Here is a 14,287-nt window from a genome sequence, read left to right on the forward strand (position 1 = left end):
CTGCCCATGAAAGGCAAAAATAGAATAGAAACCAGAACTTTCTGCCTATATTCTTTTCACCTAGTGGCCCAGTTGCTTCTGCTTTTATAGTCAATCTTTGCAGCCCATTACTCAAACCATATCTTTACTCACTGCCCTTACTTGCAGTTCTTTGCTCACTCCTTGGTACCTCTTCTGTAGTTCTGAAATATTTTAAGATCTTTTCATCTTTCACTCATCTTCACCATTAAATCTTTTTATTTACACGTTCATCTCGTCATAAATACTTGTACTTCTCTTTTATTTCTTCCCTTACTTTTAAGGTTTTTCCATGCTTGAATTGTCTAGAACTTAGGATATTTTTCAAAGTAAATTGCTATCAGCCTTTGTGAGAGCTATCATCTTCCAGATTTGAACTTATTCAATATTTTGAAATTTTTGGACATATGCTTACCCTGTTCTAAAAAATTGCATGTAGCATTGTACTTCTAAATTTCTATTTTCCATTAAGATAGTAAACAAGTGGTTCTTAACACTAGCTGCATATTGGAATTAGCTGGTATTAGAATAAAAATACTCATTCCTGGGCCCCACCCCAGTGAATCTGATTTAATCTCTGTGATTCTAATGTTCAACCAGTGTTGAGACACACTGTTGTAGGCACTGATAAACTACTGAAGAGTTTTAAGCAAGAAATGATATGGCTGGGTTTAGAAACATGGCCCTGGTAGCCAAAATAAATGTTAAGTCATTGTAAAGAGGGAAGAGATTTCAGGCCACCGGTTCAGAGGCTGATGCAACAGTTCAGATGAGTCTAGATAAGAGGTGAAAAACCTGAAATAAGGAAATAGTAAAGGAGAGGAGAGAGATTGAAGGAGTGGGATCAATAATATTTAGTGTCACCAGTGTTGCGGGCAAGTGGGAAACAGATAAAGGATGACTGAGAGATTCTTGTGTTAATGGGTTCCGGGTAAGCTTTTTCAGCTCAAATCCTACTCCAGCTCCTTGTAGGTTCCAAACCACAGTTTCTGTGCACATGAAGGAATAAGAGTGGGATGGATAAACAAAGTACTACTTTGTTAGTAGCCAAGCAGTCACTTGATTATGCCCAGTAAAGAATTCCTTGGTAAACATGACCAGTGGAATGAAGCTTGGCCCACATGGACTCAAGGTTCTTCCCACCTTGGATAGTCTGACTTCATTCTGTCCCAAGTAGAGGTATATGTGAGAAGAGGAAAGAAAAGAGATCCACCTGGACCACATCTGCCCAGATCATCTTACCTCAAAAGTCAGGAAAAAGAGGAGTCTGGATGGTCCTAACAGGAGTACGTACCTTGGAAAATAGAAGACACAGATACCTCCTCCAACTTACCCCTGATCATTATTGCTGCTTACTTATGGACTAGGTACTGTTCTCTGCACTCGATACAGATTTAATTTTCACAACCGCTCAGTGAAGTAGATACTATTGTTATCATCATTCCCACTTTACAGATAAGGAGGCACAGAGATACGTTGAATAACTTGTCTAAGATTATACAGTGGCGGCAGCATTGAACCCAGGGGAGAAGAGGAAGAAGGCAAGGCATCAAGAGATAGTCAGTCCCTTCTTTGTTGCCCGGAATTGGGAACAACAAAAGAAGTTGCTGTTAAGAACATGGACCTGTAGGACACAGTAACCTCACCTGCCAGTTAAATGTGGTCTAGTCAAGGGCTTCCCTGGTGGCGCAGTGGTTGAGAATCTGCCTGCCAATGCAGGGGACACGGGTTCGAGCCCTGGTCCGGGAAGATCCCACATGCCGCGGAGCAACTGGGCCCGTGAGCCACAACTACTGAACCTGCGCGTCTGGAGCCTGTGCTCCGCAACAAGAAAGGCCGCGACAGTGAGAGGCCCGCGCGCCGCGATGAAGAGTGGCCTCCGCTTGCCGCAGCTAAAGAAAGCCCTCGCATAGAAACGAAGACCCAACACAGCCATAAATAAATAAATAAATAAACCCAAAGTTTAAAAAAAAAAAAATGTGGTCTAGTCAATATTTCAGACTCTGAGCAAAGAGTTTAGCATTCCTGCTTCCTCTAGTACAGAGTTAGGACGCTAGAGTCTTCTCACTCCATATCCTAGCTGTGCAGTCTAGTCAGGAATGGTGCTGCTAATGGAGATAGGGTGTATGCAGGAAGGGGAAGTGGTTTGGGGAAATGTGGAAGGAGGTGAGTTGTGGACATGTACAGTGTGTGGGTAGGGATAAGCAGTTGGAAACACAGAGCTGGAATTTTGGAGAATGATCTGGACTAGGGCTGGATTTAGGAGCCCTTATAGGTCTGCATAGGTCGTCCCTGCAGACTGCTTTCAAGGACCTTTTCTATTTTATAGCCTTAGTCTAGTTCTTAGCGCACAGTGTTTCTACCTCATTAACTATTGTGGAGTATGCAGCACAAAGTGAAAGACTCAAAGACTCACTGCAGTGTTTCATCACCTGTGTGATGGGCTGTGCTGTGGCAGGATGATAGAATAGGAAGAACAGCATGCCAAAAATTACCTTAAGGTCACCTGATCCAAATGACTACCTACTTTCTGTTAAATCTTTTGGTTTTTCTTTTTTTTTTTTATCATTGTGGTAAAATATACATAACTTAAAATTTATTATTTTAACTATTTTTAAATGTACAGCTCAGTTAAATCCATTTACTTTTAATCTACATCCCCTCCTGCCCCTTCCCCACTCAGTCATTATAGTGGATCAAAAGGGCCTATACTTCTCCCTGGAAGTATACCTTGAAAAAATTTGCTCTGTATGTACTTTCCCTTAGAATCATAACATTTTGGAAGTGGAAAGGGCTTTTGAGATTAATCTAGTCCATTCTTAGTGACAGGTAAGGAGACTGAGGCTCAGAGAATTTAAAGTGACTAGTCTGGGATCATGAGTATTTGCAAAAGAGCTGGGTTCAATTCTCAGTACATATTCTTTTCTTTCTTTTTTTTTTTTTAAAGGAATTCCTTTATTTTTATTTTTTATTTATTTATTTATGGCTGTGTTGGATCCCAGCTTCCGCGAGAGGGCTCTCTCTAGCCGCGGCAAGTGGGGACCACTCCTCATCGCGGTGCGCGGGCCTCTCACCATCGCGGCCTCTCTTGTTGCGGAGCACAGGCTCCAGACGCGCAGGCTCAGCAGTTGTGGCTCACGGGCCTAGTTGCTCCGCGGCATGTGGGATCCTCCCAGACCAGGGCTCGAACCCGTGTCCCCTGCATTGGCAGGCAGACTCCCAACGACCGCGCCACCAGGGAAGCCCTCAGTACATATTCTTTGTCTGTGTTTTCTTTTTCATTGCTCGAGCTGCCCATGAAACTGAACCTCTCTGATTTTGCTCCCTCATGCCCCATTATTTTTTTCTTTTGAGAACACTTCCGTTCTTTCAGGGTGAACTTTACGTATTATAACCCTTTGTACCTTGCATGGCATCTTGCGTTTTTATGTGCTCAATAAATGCTTATTGAGTGGATATTTCCTAGACTTCAAACCATTCTTGTTTTTTTCCTCTTTCCTCTTTCTTAGAGTAATGTATCCTATTAAACTTTAAAGAAATCCAGAAATCTGGCAGATTGGCAAAGCTTTTAACTTTGTTTTTGAAATTTGCTTGCGTAAGTATTAGTTCTGCATCAGACATTCTAATTCTATCCCATCTGCTGGGTCCTAATAGCCCCCTTGTCTCAGGGTTCTCAGAACAGGAGGAAGAGAAGCCAAGTGTTACTCTGAAGTCTGACAAATTAGTTATTAGCAGACTGACTCCAAGTGTTGATTGAGATAAGAGAGGAAGTCTTTGAGAAAAAAGCCTGGATATATTTTCATTAATCCCCGGGAGAAGGCTGTAAGCCTAAGTCTTTTCCCCCCATCTTTTTATGTTGAAGCATAATGCCATATTCATACTCCATCCCCACCCCTCATGCATGTTTTGTTGACTTTTTTTTTTTCTTCAGAGAGAAACTAAGGCCTCTGCCTTGCTCAGTGCCACGGTAAATGCTCCACGTGTGAAATTCAAACATGCTTGTGAAATAAAATATGTCCCTTCTTTTGACTGATAGTGAATGAAACTAAGCCAAAACCTTGTGATGTGAAGGGGAAATGAGCACAGTTCATTAATTAGCAAATTTTCTTTCTCTGACGTAGGCAATAGGTACTTATTAGTTGCCAGATCTTGCCTGTGATCTACCATCCCTGTATCCCTTTATCTGATTTGAGTCACCTCCTGTTTGTTATTAGATTTGTCTGCTCCTTCTCTCTCTCTTCAAATAGCAGTTCTGAAAGCACTTCAATAGCTTAGTCATTTTAAGATTTTAGCCATGATTCTCTTCCTTACTAATAGGCTTACTTTCTCTCTAGTGATTGCTCCCTACTATAGGTGTATAAAAGCTTTCCTCATCCCCCTTATCATTTGCTTCGTTAATGTGATTTCCTTCTGTTGAGTACGGCCCCCATCCACCTCATGGAGCCATTAAATTATTGAGTGCATTCTGTAAAATTTCTCTCAGCCTATTTTAATTTCATGTACCACATTTTTTCTCATTTGAACCTGTATTGCTTCCTGCATTTGGATTTCACATTTTTTTAAAAAGGAGATTGTCTTTTTAATTATATTTGGCCTAGTTCTCCATTGTCACTACTTGTACCATATGGGAAGTCTCTGGAATAACAGTCTTGGTTTCTTTCTATCTTATTAGCTTCCTATTCTCCTTCCTTCTCCCCTGCAGCTTTTCACCCTCTCCACTCTAATGCTTTGGGAAGCTACTAAGAAGTTTAAATGGCCTATGTGAAAATATGTCAGTGTCCCATTTTACCATATATATGTAACATTTATAATTTATATCTGCCTACATCCCAGAGGGATATGAGGTGGCTTATGATTTTTTAAAAAAAACAACACAAATACACACACATGCACAAAAACCACATGTCCAACAGTATTGTTAAAAATAGTCATAAAGGGAAATCAGAAACCATTTAAGGCAATCTGTAACACAAAGTACTTATCAAACATAAGAAGAAAATTTCTATAAAAAGTGAAAGAAGAACATAACCTTTTAATTATGCAAGGGCTTTCCTATTTTAGGCTAGTAGTGAAAGAAGATTGTAATTGTGGTCTGAATGTTTCTGTGTCATAACAAAATGACTGACAATATTTCTCACTTCCCCTGACCCCTTAGAAAGTCTTGTCTAAAATAGAGAACTGAAGGGGTTTTTGGTTTGTCCCCAGTTACTGTTGTCAACCTCTTTAGTCTGACTATCTCACTAACAGGCACCATATATTGACCACCTGCCATGTACCAGACCAGTTAGAAGTCAGAGATGCATTATGTCAGTTAGTCCTCATCATTAGGCTGTGAAACAGTTGATATTACTTTGTGTCAGAGATGAGGAGGAAACACCTAAGTAGGTAACTGGATCAAAGTTATACAGGTAGTAAGTGGTAGAATGAGGGTTTGAATCCAGAACTTTCTGATTCCCTTTCTATTACTCTGTGATCCTTCTTGTTAAAGAACTGTATTGGAAAAGTTAGCCGTGAAACCTCCAATATTTACCTCCACCTCCAGTTTTGTTTAGTGTAGGGCTTCCTAATGTGAAGTTCAAGGATATGCTTAAAATGGCATGCTGGGAGAGCGGACCCCACAGAGCCCCGAGGAGCGCCACCGCTGCCACCGGCCTAGTTACCATCACAGCCCGGGAGGAGCCGCAGCTGCCGCAGGGGGCCCCAGTCACCGTCGCCGCAACCAGGAGCAGCGAGGCCGAGACCCGCTGCCGACACCACGCCCTGCACGACGGGCAGCGGCGGCGCAGGGCGCGGCGGCCCGGGCGGCCTCACATCGGCAGCGCCTGCCGGCGGGGACGAGAAGCTCATCGCAGCGAAGGTTCTGGGAACAGTAAAATGGTTCAGTGTAAGAAACGGGTAGGGCTTAATCAACGGGCATGACACCAAGGAAGATGTATTTGTACACCAGACTGCCGTAAAGAAGGAGAACCCCAGGAAGTACCTTCGCAGCGTAGGAGATGGAGAGACGGTGGAGTTTGATGTCGTTGAAGGAGACGAGGACGCGGAGGCAGCAAATGTTACAGGCGCTGGTGGAGTTCCAGCGCAAGGCAGTAAATATGCCGCAGACCATAACCATTATAGACGCTCTCCACGTCGCAGGGGTCCTCCCCGCAATTACCAGCAGAAATACCAAACTAGTGAGAGCAGGGAAAAGACGGAGGGATCCGAGAGTGCCCCCGAAGGCCAGGCCCGACAGCGGCGGCCCTACTGCAGGCGAAGGCGCCCACCTTACTGCGTGCGGAGAGCCTATGGGCGTCGAGCACAGCGTTCCAACCCTCCCGTGCAGAGAGAAGTGATGGAGGGTGCTGACAACCGGGGCGCAGGAGAACAAGGTAGACCAGTGAGACAGAATATGTATCAGGGTTGTAGACCACGATTCCGCAGGGGCCCTCCTCGCCAGAGACAGCCCGGAGAGGACGGCAATGAAGAAGATAAGGAAAATCAAGGAGATGAGACCCAAGGTCAGCAGCCACCTCAACGTAGGTACCGCCGCAACTTCAATTACCGACGCAGACGCCCAGAAAACCCTAAACCACAAGGTGGCGAAGAGACAAATGCAGCCGATGATCCACCAGCTGAGAATTCGTCCTCTTGTCTGCTCCCGAGGCTGAGCAGGGCGGGGCTGAGTAAACACCCGGTTTACCATCTCTACCATCATCCGGTTTAGTCATCCAACAAGACATGAATACGAAATTCCAGCAGTAAGCAATGAACTTCATTGCTTACTGAACGAAAGATTGGAGCTGAAGACCTTAAGTGCTTGCTTTTTGCCTGCTGACCAGATAACTAGAGCTATCTGCATTATCTATGCAGCATGGGGTTTTTATTATTTTTACCTAAAGACGTATCTTTTTGGTAATGACAAACGTGTTTTGTTTTTTTTTTTAAAGCTTGGTTTTTCTCAATACACCTTTAAAGGCTTTTAAATTGTTTCATATCTGGTCAAGTTGAGATTTTTAAGAACCTCATTTTTAATTTGTAATAAAAGTTTACATCTTGATTTTTTCAAAAAAGCCAACAAACTGCAAGCACCTGTTAATAAAGGTCTTAAATTTTTTAAAATGGCATGCTGATTTGCACATGTATATGTATGTTGGGGATTATACATATTTTTCTCATGTCTTAGTATTGGCTTGAAGTTCTGATGTGGGACTAATTGCCCTGCAGTCTCCTTGGAGGAGTCAGGAGAGAGGGAGAGGGAAACCAGGGTGAGGGTGAATGAGTGAATACTGACCAGCCTATGCCTAACTCCAGTGCTAGCAGTTAGCTGTGCTTTGAGGCAGAAGGGTACTAACATGTACTGAGACAGACATTTTACATTATTATTTTAGATAATTGTCACAGCAGCCTTAGTGGTAAGTGGTTTTAGCCCCAACTTAGAGATGGGTAAAATGAGGCATGGAGAATTAAGCAAGTTTGTCCAAGGTCACCTGAGTAGAAAATGGACTCATCAGTATTCCACCGATCAGTGCAGGTTTATCTGACTCGAAAGCCCATGGTCTTTCCCGTACAACGTGTTCTCATTTCTAGCGACTGTAATAGCCAACATTTATTGAGCTGTTACGATGTGCCAAACAGGATTCTTACCCCTTTACTGGATTGTTTCATTTAATCCTTATACAGCAGCCTTAAGAGCGACACTCATTATCTTCATTTTACAGGTGAGTAGATTGAGGCACAGAGAATTAAAATAACTTGGCAAAAGGATCAGAGGGTGAGAGGGTAGCGAATCAGGCATAGTCTCTGCTCCAAGTCCACTTTCTTACACAGCGTAGTTTCAAGACGTTTTTACTAGGTAGACCTACACTCTCTATGCTTCCCCCTTCATTTTCCTTACCTGCACGATAAACATAGAGGAGCTATTTAGAGAAAAGAGTTTGTTTGCCTTTTTAGGAAAGTAGGTTTAAGAGGGAAATCCTTTGAGGCATTGCATATGAGTACAGTATTTACCAGTGTAGACCTGAGCTCTAGCAGGGCTGCTTAGGTAAGTACTACTCATGATACTTGGCTATGATGAGTGAAACAGTGATTATCTCTATCTTCATTCGTCACGTTAATAAAGATAACAAAAAACTCAGCCTTTTTAATGACCGTGTTGCAAGAACATTTCTTAACCCCCATCCTTTCTCCCAATTCAGTCAGTTATTAGTAGGGACTCACCTTATTTCCTGTTCTTATGCCCAGTAGCCTGCAGTTGAGTGTAGGGTTTTATTGCTTTGCTTTGGTCAGTGCATCCTCAGTTTAGCAAGCATGATGCAGTTCTGAAGGAAGTACCATTTGCCTTTGGCACTGTGGCTAAGCATATTCCCATGAAATGAAGTGACCTGTGCGGCACACGGACCCAGTGCCTCACTCTCCTTGAGTCTCCAATATTCAGAGCGTGGCGGTGCTTCATGGTATAATTCTTTGGCTTGTATACAACTTTACTGCAGGAAGGGAACAGAAGTATTGTGTGTACTGAAGTGATAGTAATTCAAAACCCACGTACCTATTGTTCTTTGAATTTTTGTCTTTCATCTGTTGCTGTTGTTCATTTAACAGAACTCTTTTACAACCAAATAAAACTAAAGAATGAAGAAAGCTGGGTCTGAGTCTATGCTCTGATCTTTACTAGCTTCTATGGCCTTGGGCAACTTATTTATGCTCTCTGGGCCTCAGTTTCCCCATCATCAGGATTAGAGAAAATGTATGGTAAGCATCTGGTACAGATCCTGGCATTGAGCAGATGTTCAATACAGAGAAACTGCTATTATTATTATAAAATGCAAAGACAATCTTATGATGTAAAAGCTTGAGATTTGTTATTGTAGTAAATAGTGTTACCCCGTGGACTGCTTTGTGTATAGCTTATGTGAAATCCAAGGAGAACAGTGAAATAGTGTTTGCAAAAGGAAAGATAGCTCTTTATTCCCTTCAAGGGACAAAAGCAGCTCATTATTGTATCAAGTAGTGACTGTTGCTATTGAAATGGTTTATTTGTATGTTTTTTTTCTGTTTTTTTCCCCTAGGGATTTATTTGTGGCTTTTCAGTAGCAACAGGTGCAGCAGCAAGACTAGTGTCAGGATACGACAGCTATGGAAATATCTGTGGGCAGAAAAATGCAAAGTTGGAAGCAATACCAAACAGTGGCATGGACCACACCCACCGGAAGTGAGTAGACTGGCTGAATGGTGAACACTGGAAACTTTGAAGGGGAGGGGGGCATCCTGCTTTTCTTACTGTTATAAAGATAATATCTTACGGAATATTATTTTTATATGCTTCCTGTTGATGTTTTTTATTTTCTTTTTAACTGTCCACTTGAATCGTTTCTGGTTTTGGTCTATAAATACATTTTCCAGGAAACAAAATTAGGTGCCATGTTAAAATGGGCTACCTTGAGGTTTTAATGAGTAAATGCGTGATTTGAGAGGGTTACTCTTGTACTCTGTTTTCCAGCTCACCTTTAGGCTGTACACTAAGTTTTAACACAGAAAATAATATAATATTTTTCTTCCTAAGAGTGTACTTGATGGAAGGCAGAGGGATAATGGATTTTGACGCATTAAAGTTACAATGAAGCATTTTGTGCTGCATCATTTATAAGTACACATTGATTTCCAATTTTATAAGAGATATATTTTCTTTGTCAGACTTTGAAATTTCTTTTGGTTCTCAAGGTTCAGCTTTTGGATTTCATGAAATTCCTGACTTAATCGCCTCTTTTCTTCAAAAGAGCTATTTTTCATTTTTAATGTCTGTGAGGAAAATATATTTCATCAAACATTTTATGTATGATAGTATGTTTGTTCAAACTGTGTATTTATGCCCCATCAAACTTTATTAGACAGGTCTAATAAATAAATACAGGTCTTCAGAATTAACCGAATTAATTTTAAGGTAACAGGTTAACCAATTCCATTAATGAACTTAATAGGAAAAGGCTAAAGCAGATAAAAACATTTTTTAGAATGTAGTTCTATTATATTTGGGGGGATATAATAACTATATTTATTGTTAGATAAATCTGTTGGTTAAATCTGGGCCCCTACTTAAGTAGAAGTTTCATTTGATAAATGCAAAGACTTGAAAAAAATCCAAGTAGTTCATCATATCTTAGAGATATTCCTCCATTTAATGAAGGAATAATGCAGTTCAAATAAATAATTCTAAATAATGATAATGAATACTTGTATAGCATGCCATAGTCAAAAAGTATATAATACCAACCTGTGGGGTAGGTGTAGCAGAGGCTTAGAGAGATTGAAATGACTTCCCCAAAAGTCTGGTGGGCAGTGGATGTCCAAGACAGACCATGGGCTTTTCTCTTGATAGGTACCTGCATCCCTTAACAGGAGAAGTGAAAATTGGACTCTTAGAGCATAACTTGGAGAATTGTTTCATTTGTCCTTCTTTTTGATTGCTTCATGAAATTAACACAAGTTTTAGGCTTTGTGTTATTTGTTGTAGCAAATCTACCCATACTTCTTATTTTGAAATAATTTTAGACTCATAGAGAAGTTGCAAAAATAGTATAGAGTTCTGCATATGTATATATTTTTGAAGGTAGTGTCAAATATTTGTAACTCTTTAATGCTGTTGACATGTACCAAACATGAAATATTTCCATTTAGATAATTGAGACAGGAGGAAAAGGGCTCTACTTCCTCAGGTCTACTGCTGAGATGAGGTCATGATCTTTCTTATGGCTCCCTTTTTAACTTGCTGATAACTCCAAGCATATTCTTACCATGAAGTTTGTGTAACTGTCACTTCATCCTTAAGCTTATAGAGGTTCATTTGGTCAGTTTTTAATTTCAGATCCTCGGATTATTCTATGTACATCTTGGCCTCTTGCAAAGAAAGCCTGCTTCTTTTTCCGAAAAAGTGGTTCCCTTTCCTTGAATGCTTAGCACAATTGAGACACATTCATGGATAGCTGTAGGGTAGTGTCCCAAGTATAGCTATGCCTTAACTCATGTATATATGTTTAAAATTTATTTTTGATCTCTACCTCTTCTTCTCTGCATATGAACATTTTAGCACTGAGCCATCTAAGTATTTCTATCTATAAGTAGTAATTTTTTTAATAAATGAATGGTACTGTTTTGAATGTATCTTTCTCAGGTAAGTCTATACTATTTGGATTTGAGAGGAGGTAGAAAATCTTTGTGTTTGTTACCTATACTCCATCCTTTTTTTTTTTTTTTTTTTTCCTGCCAAATGCGTTGGTTTCCTCCTTTTTCACACATACATCTTTGGCTTTATTATGAATACCATGCCCTTCCATTCCTATAGAAACTTTTATACCTGTTTTGTCTGCTGTTACCTCAACTTGACCTTGATCATTTTCTCCCATCCCTTATCCTCAGCCCCTAGTTCCTGGTACTTACTAGAACCTCCATACATAGTTGTTGAATAAGTTAATGAATGAATCCTCTAAAATCTTGACTACAACTCTTTCTTGCCTTCATGAATATTGTTTCCTCTATCAGAAAAAAAAAAATCCTCTTATTCTTCATGTGGCTAAATTCTATTCATCCTTCAGCTCTCAGTATAAATGTTACTTCCCAGAAAGGTCTTTTTTAAACTCATAATTTGTCTCATTTTATCCTGTAATATGTGCAATTATACATTTATTTTGTGATTATTTGTTAAATGTTGGTCTCTTCTAAGTTCCATGAAAGCAGAGGTGAGGTCTGTTTTGTTCACTGCTGTATCCTCAGTACCTGGAATGTAGTAGGCACTCAATTAAACGTTTGTTGAATGAGTAAATAAATTTATTTATTGTTTTGAATATGTTCTCAAAGTGAATTACTGAGTCTGAGGATCTGAGTATTTTAAGGTTATTAATGCATATCACTAAGTGCCTTTCCATACAGTCTGTTCCATTTACATTCCCACCAACAAAGTGTCTGAGATTGCTTTATCTTTGCTAGTATTATTAGTTTTTGTACTAATCTGATCAACCACAAAGTGGTATTTTATAGTTTTAATTTGCATGCCTTTGATTATTCATGAGTGTGAAAGCCCCCCCCACCCCTTCACAACAGATGAAGACTGTTGTGCCAGCATATCTATTCTTGGTCTTCTTATCTCTAATCTTCTCCATCCTTTATACTGTGATAGGATTAAGTTCTTTGAAGCACTTTTTACTGTCATTTCCCTGCTCGAGAGCCTTTCCTTTTGTGTGATTACCTACAGTATTGAAAATGAGCCCACTTCGCCCTACCGTGACCTAGACCCAATGTACCTCTTCAGTCTTAGCTCACTGTTTCTCAGTGTAGTGATACTATTGTCCATGGTATTCAGTTTATTCCACCTCTGTGCTGTCCCTCTACCTCTCTGCCAATCTGAATTCTTGAAAGAATGTGGGTCTCATACCCTCTCTATGGAATATTTCAAAACTAACTTTATCCCAGAACTTTATACTTGGATTTCTATTGCCTTTAAGTTGTTCTGTAATTACACCGTGCTTCTTATCTGCTTGTATTAGTGATCAGTTGCTAGGTAACAATATTTCCATAAACTTAGTGGCTTACGACAGGAGACATTTATTATGTCACAGTTCCTGTGGGTCAGGAATCTGGATTTGCCTTAGCTGGACTCCTGCTTCAGAGTCTCTCAGAAGGCTGCAATCAAGGTGTTGGTCAGAGCTGGCGTTCTACTGGGGAAGTTCCCCTTCCAAGCTCAGGTGGTTTTTGGCAGCACATACCCCTTGAGGATTGTTAGACCGAGAGCCTTAGCTCTTTACTGGCTGTCAGCCAGAGGCCACCTTCGTTGCATGCTACGTGGGCCTCTCCACATGGCAGCTTACTTCAAAGCCAATGGGGAGGGAGTCAATACAGAGACTCTGCTAGCAAGATGGGAGTTACAGTCTTATGTAATGTAACTATGCAAGTAAGATCCCCTCACCTTTGCCATATTCTACTGGTTAGAAACAAGTCACAGGTCCAACCCAAACTTAAGGGGAGGGGTCTGAATTATAGGAGGTAGGGATAATTAGGGCATCTTAAGAGTCTCAGTGCCACACTACCCAACTCTGTCTCCCTGGAGCACCATGTTTTGTATGACTCCCAAATTTCAGAAACCAAGAGTTGTTTCATAAGGGCTTATTGAATTGCAATAAAACAGGAAGGAGGTAAGTCAAGAGAGTCATGGGAAGGGAAATGTCTTTGACCTGTTCTAACCAGAAAATTTAAGATACCAAGAAGACCGTAAGAATTCTATAGTAGTAGAGAAAAGGCTGTGTTTTTTTTTTTTAATCATTCTAATTATAATGTGTTCTTCTTCTCCAAATAATATTTACTGTCGTAATAAAGATGTATAGGAACATGGCAGACAATATTTTATGAGATACTGGAAGGCCTCAACTTCAAATGGATTATGTTCCCAAAGTTGATTTTTAAGTCAGTTGCTTGAGATGTATAAAACTTTTCTGCATAGAAACAATGCTATAAATAAAGTTCTGACTCTGGGTCAATGTAGAAAAGCTCATTTATCTTAGAACCATAAAGTGCCAGAGATGAAAGGGATCTTTAAGATTATCTAACAGGTAACCTCCTTAAAGCATTGCATCAAATATTTGTGAGTGCCAACTAAGGCCCAGAGAAGAAAATGACTTGTATTTATAGCTGAGCTATGGTATTAATGGTACTGTAAAGCACGGCTGTGGCTTATAGCCATTTTTTTTTGGTAGTGGGGATTGGAATGGTAATAATAGATTTTGAACTCTGATTGGCAATTCCCAAAACATATCTCTTCTGCCTCATTCTAGATTGCCTATCATTTTCAAAACCATAAAGCTAGTCTTAGGGCTTCCCTGGTGGCGCAGTGGTTAAGAATCTGCCTGCCAATGCAGGGGACATGGGTTTGAGCCCCGGTCCGGGAAGATCCCACATGCCTGGGAGCAGCTAAGCCTGTGCGCCACAACTACTGAACCCGTGTGCCACAACTACTGAAGCTCACGTGCCTAGAGCCCATGCTCCACAACAAGAGAAGCCACTGCAATGAGAAGCCTGCACACCTCAGCAAAGAGTAGGCCCCGCTCACCGCAACTAGAGAAAGCCCACATGCAGCAATGAAGACCCAACACAGCCAAAAATAAATAAATTTTAAAAAACCCCAAAAAACAAAAAAATAAAATAAAGTTAGTCTTAGAGTGTATGTGTCAATTTTTAGACAGAGAATCATTATTATTATAGAAATTGTTCCCAGAAAGGAAGCCCCATCTTTTTTTATTTTATTTAA

At 40.5% G+C, this 14,287-nt stretch overlaps 1 protein-coding gene and 1 pseudogene across 7 annotated transcripts in view; both read left to right on the top strand.

The window, feature by feature from the left end:
• The window catches only part of SLC44A1 (solute carrier family 44 member 1), a 214,471-nt gene that overhangs the window by 51,782 nt on the left and 148,402 nt on the right, over positions 1-14,287 (top strand). For all 7 annotated transcript variants that reach the window (XR_005020315.1, XM_036855427.1, XM_036855425.1 and 4 more), the window contains exon 3: positions 9,066-9,208. Coding sequence is in view for 6 of the 7 variants with exons in the window: in XM_036855427.1 (XP_036711322.1) it covers positions 9,066-9,208 (143 nt within the window). In the remaining variant the exon portion in view is untranslated. The remainder of the gene's footprint in view (positions 1-9,065; positions 9,209-14,287) is intronic.
• Positions 2,173-6,687, top strand: LOC118896910 (annotated as a pseudogene).

Source organism: Balaenoptera musculus, chromosome 6 (genome assembly GCF_009873245.2).
Source record: "Balaenoptera musculus isolate JJ_BM4_2016_0621 chromosome 6, mBalMus1.pri.v3, whole genome shotgun sequence".
Classification (NCBI taxonomy): Eukaryota; Metazoa; Chordata; class Mammalia; order Artiodactyla; family Balaenopteridae; genus Balaenoptera; species Balaenoptera musculus.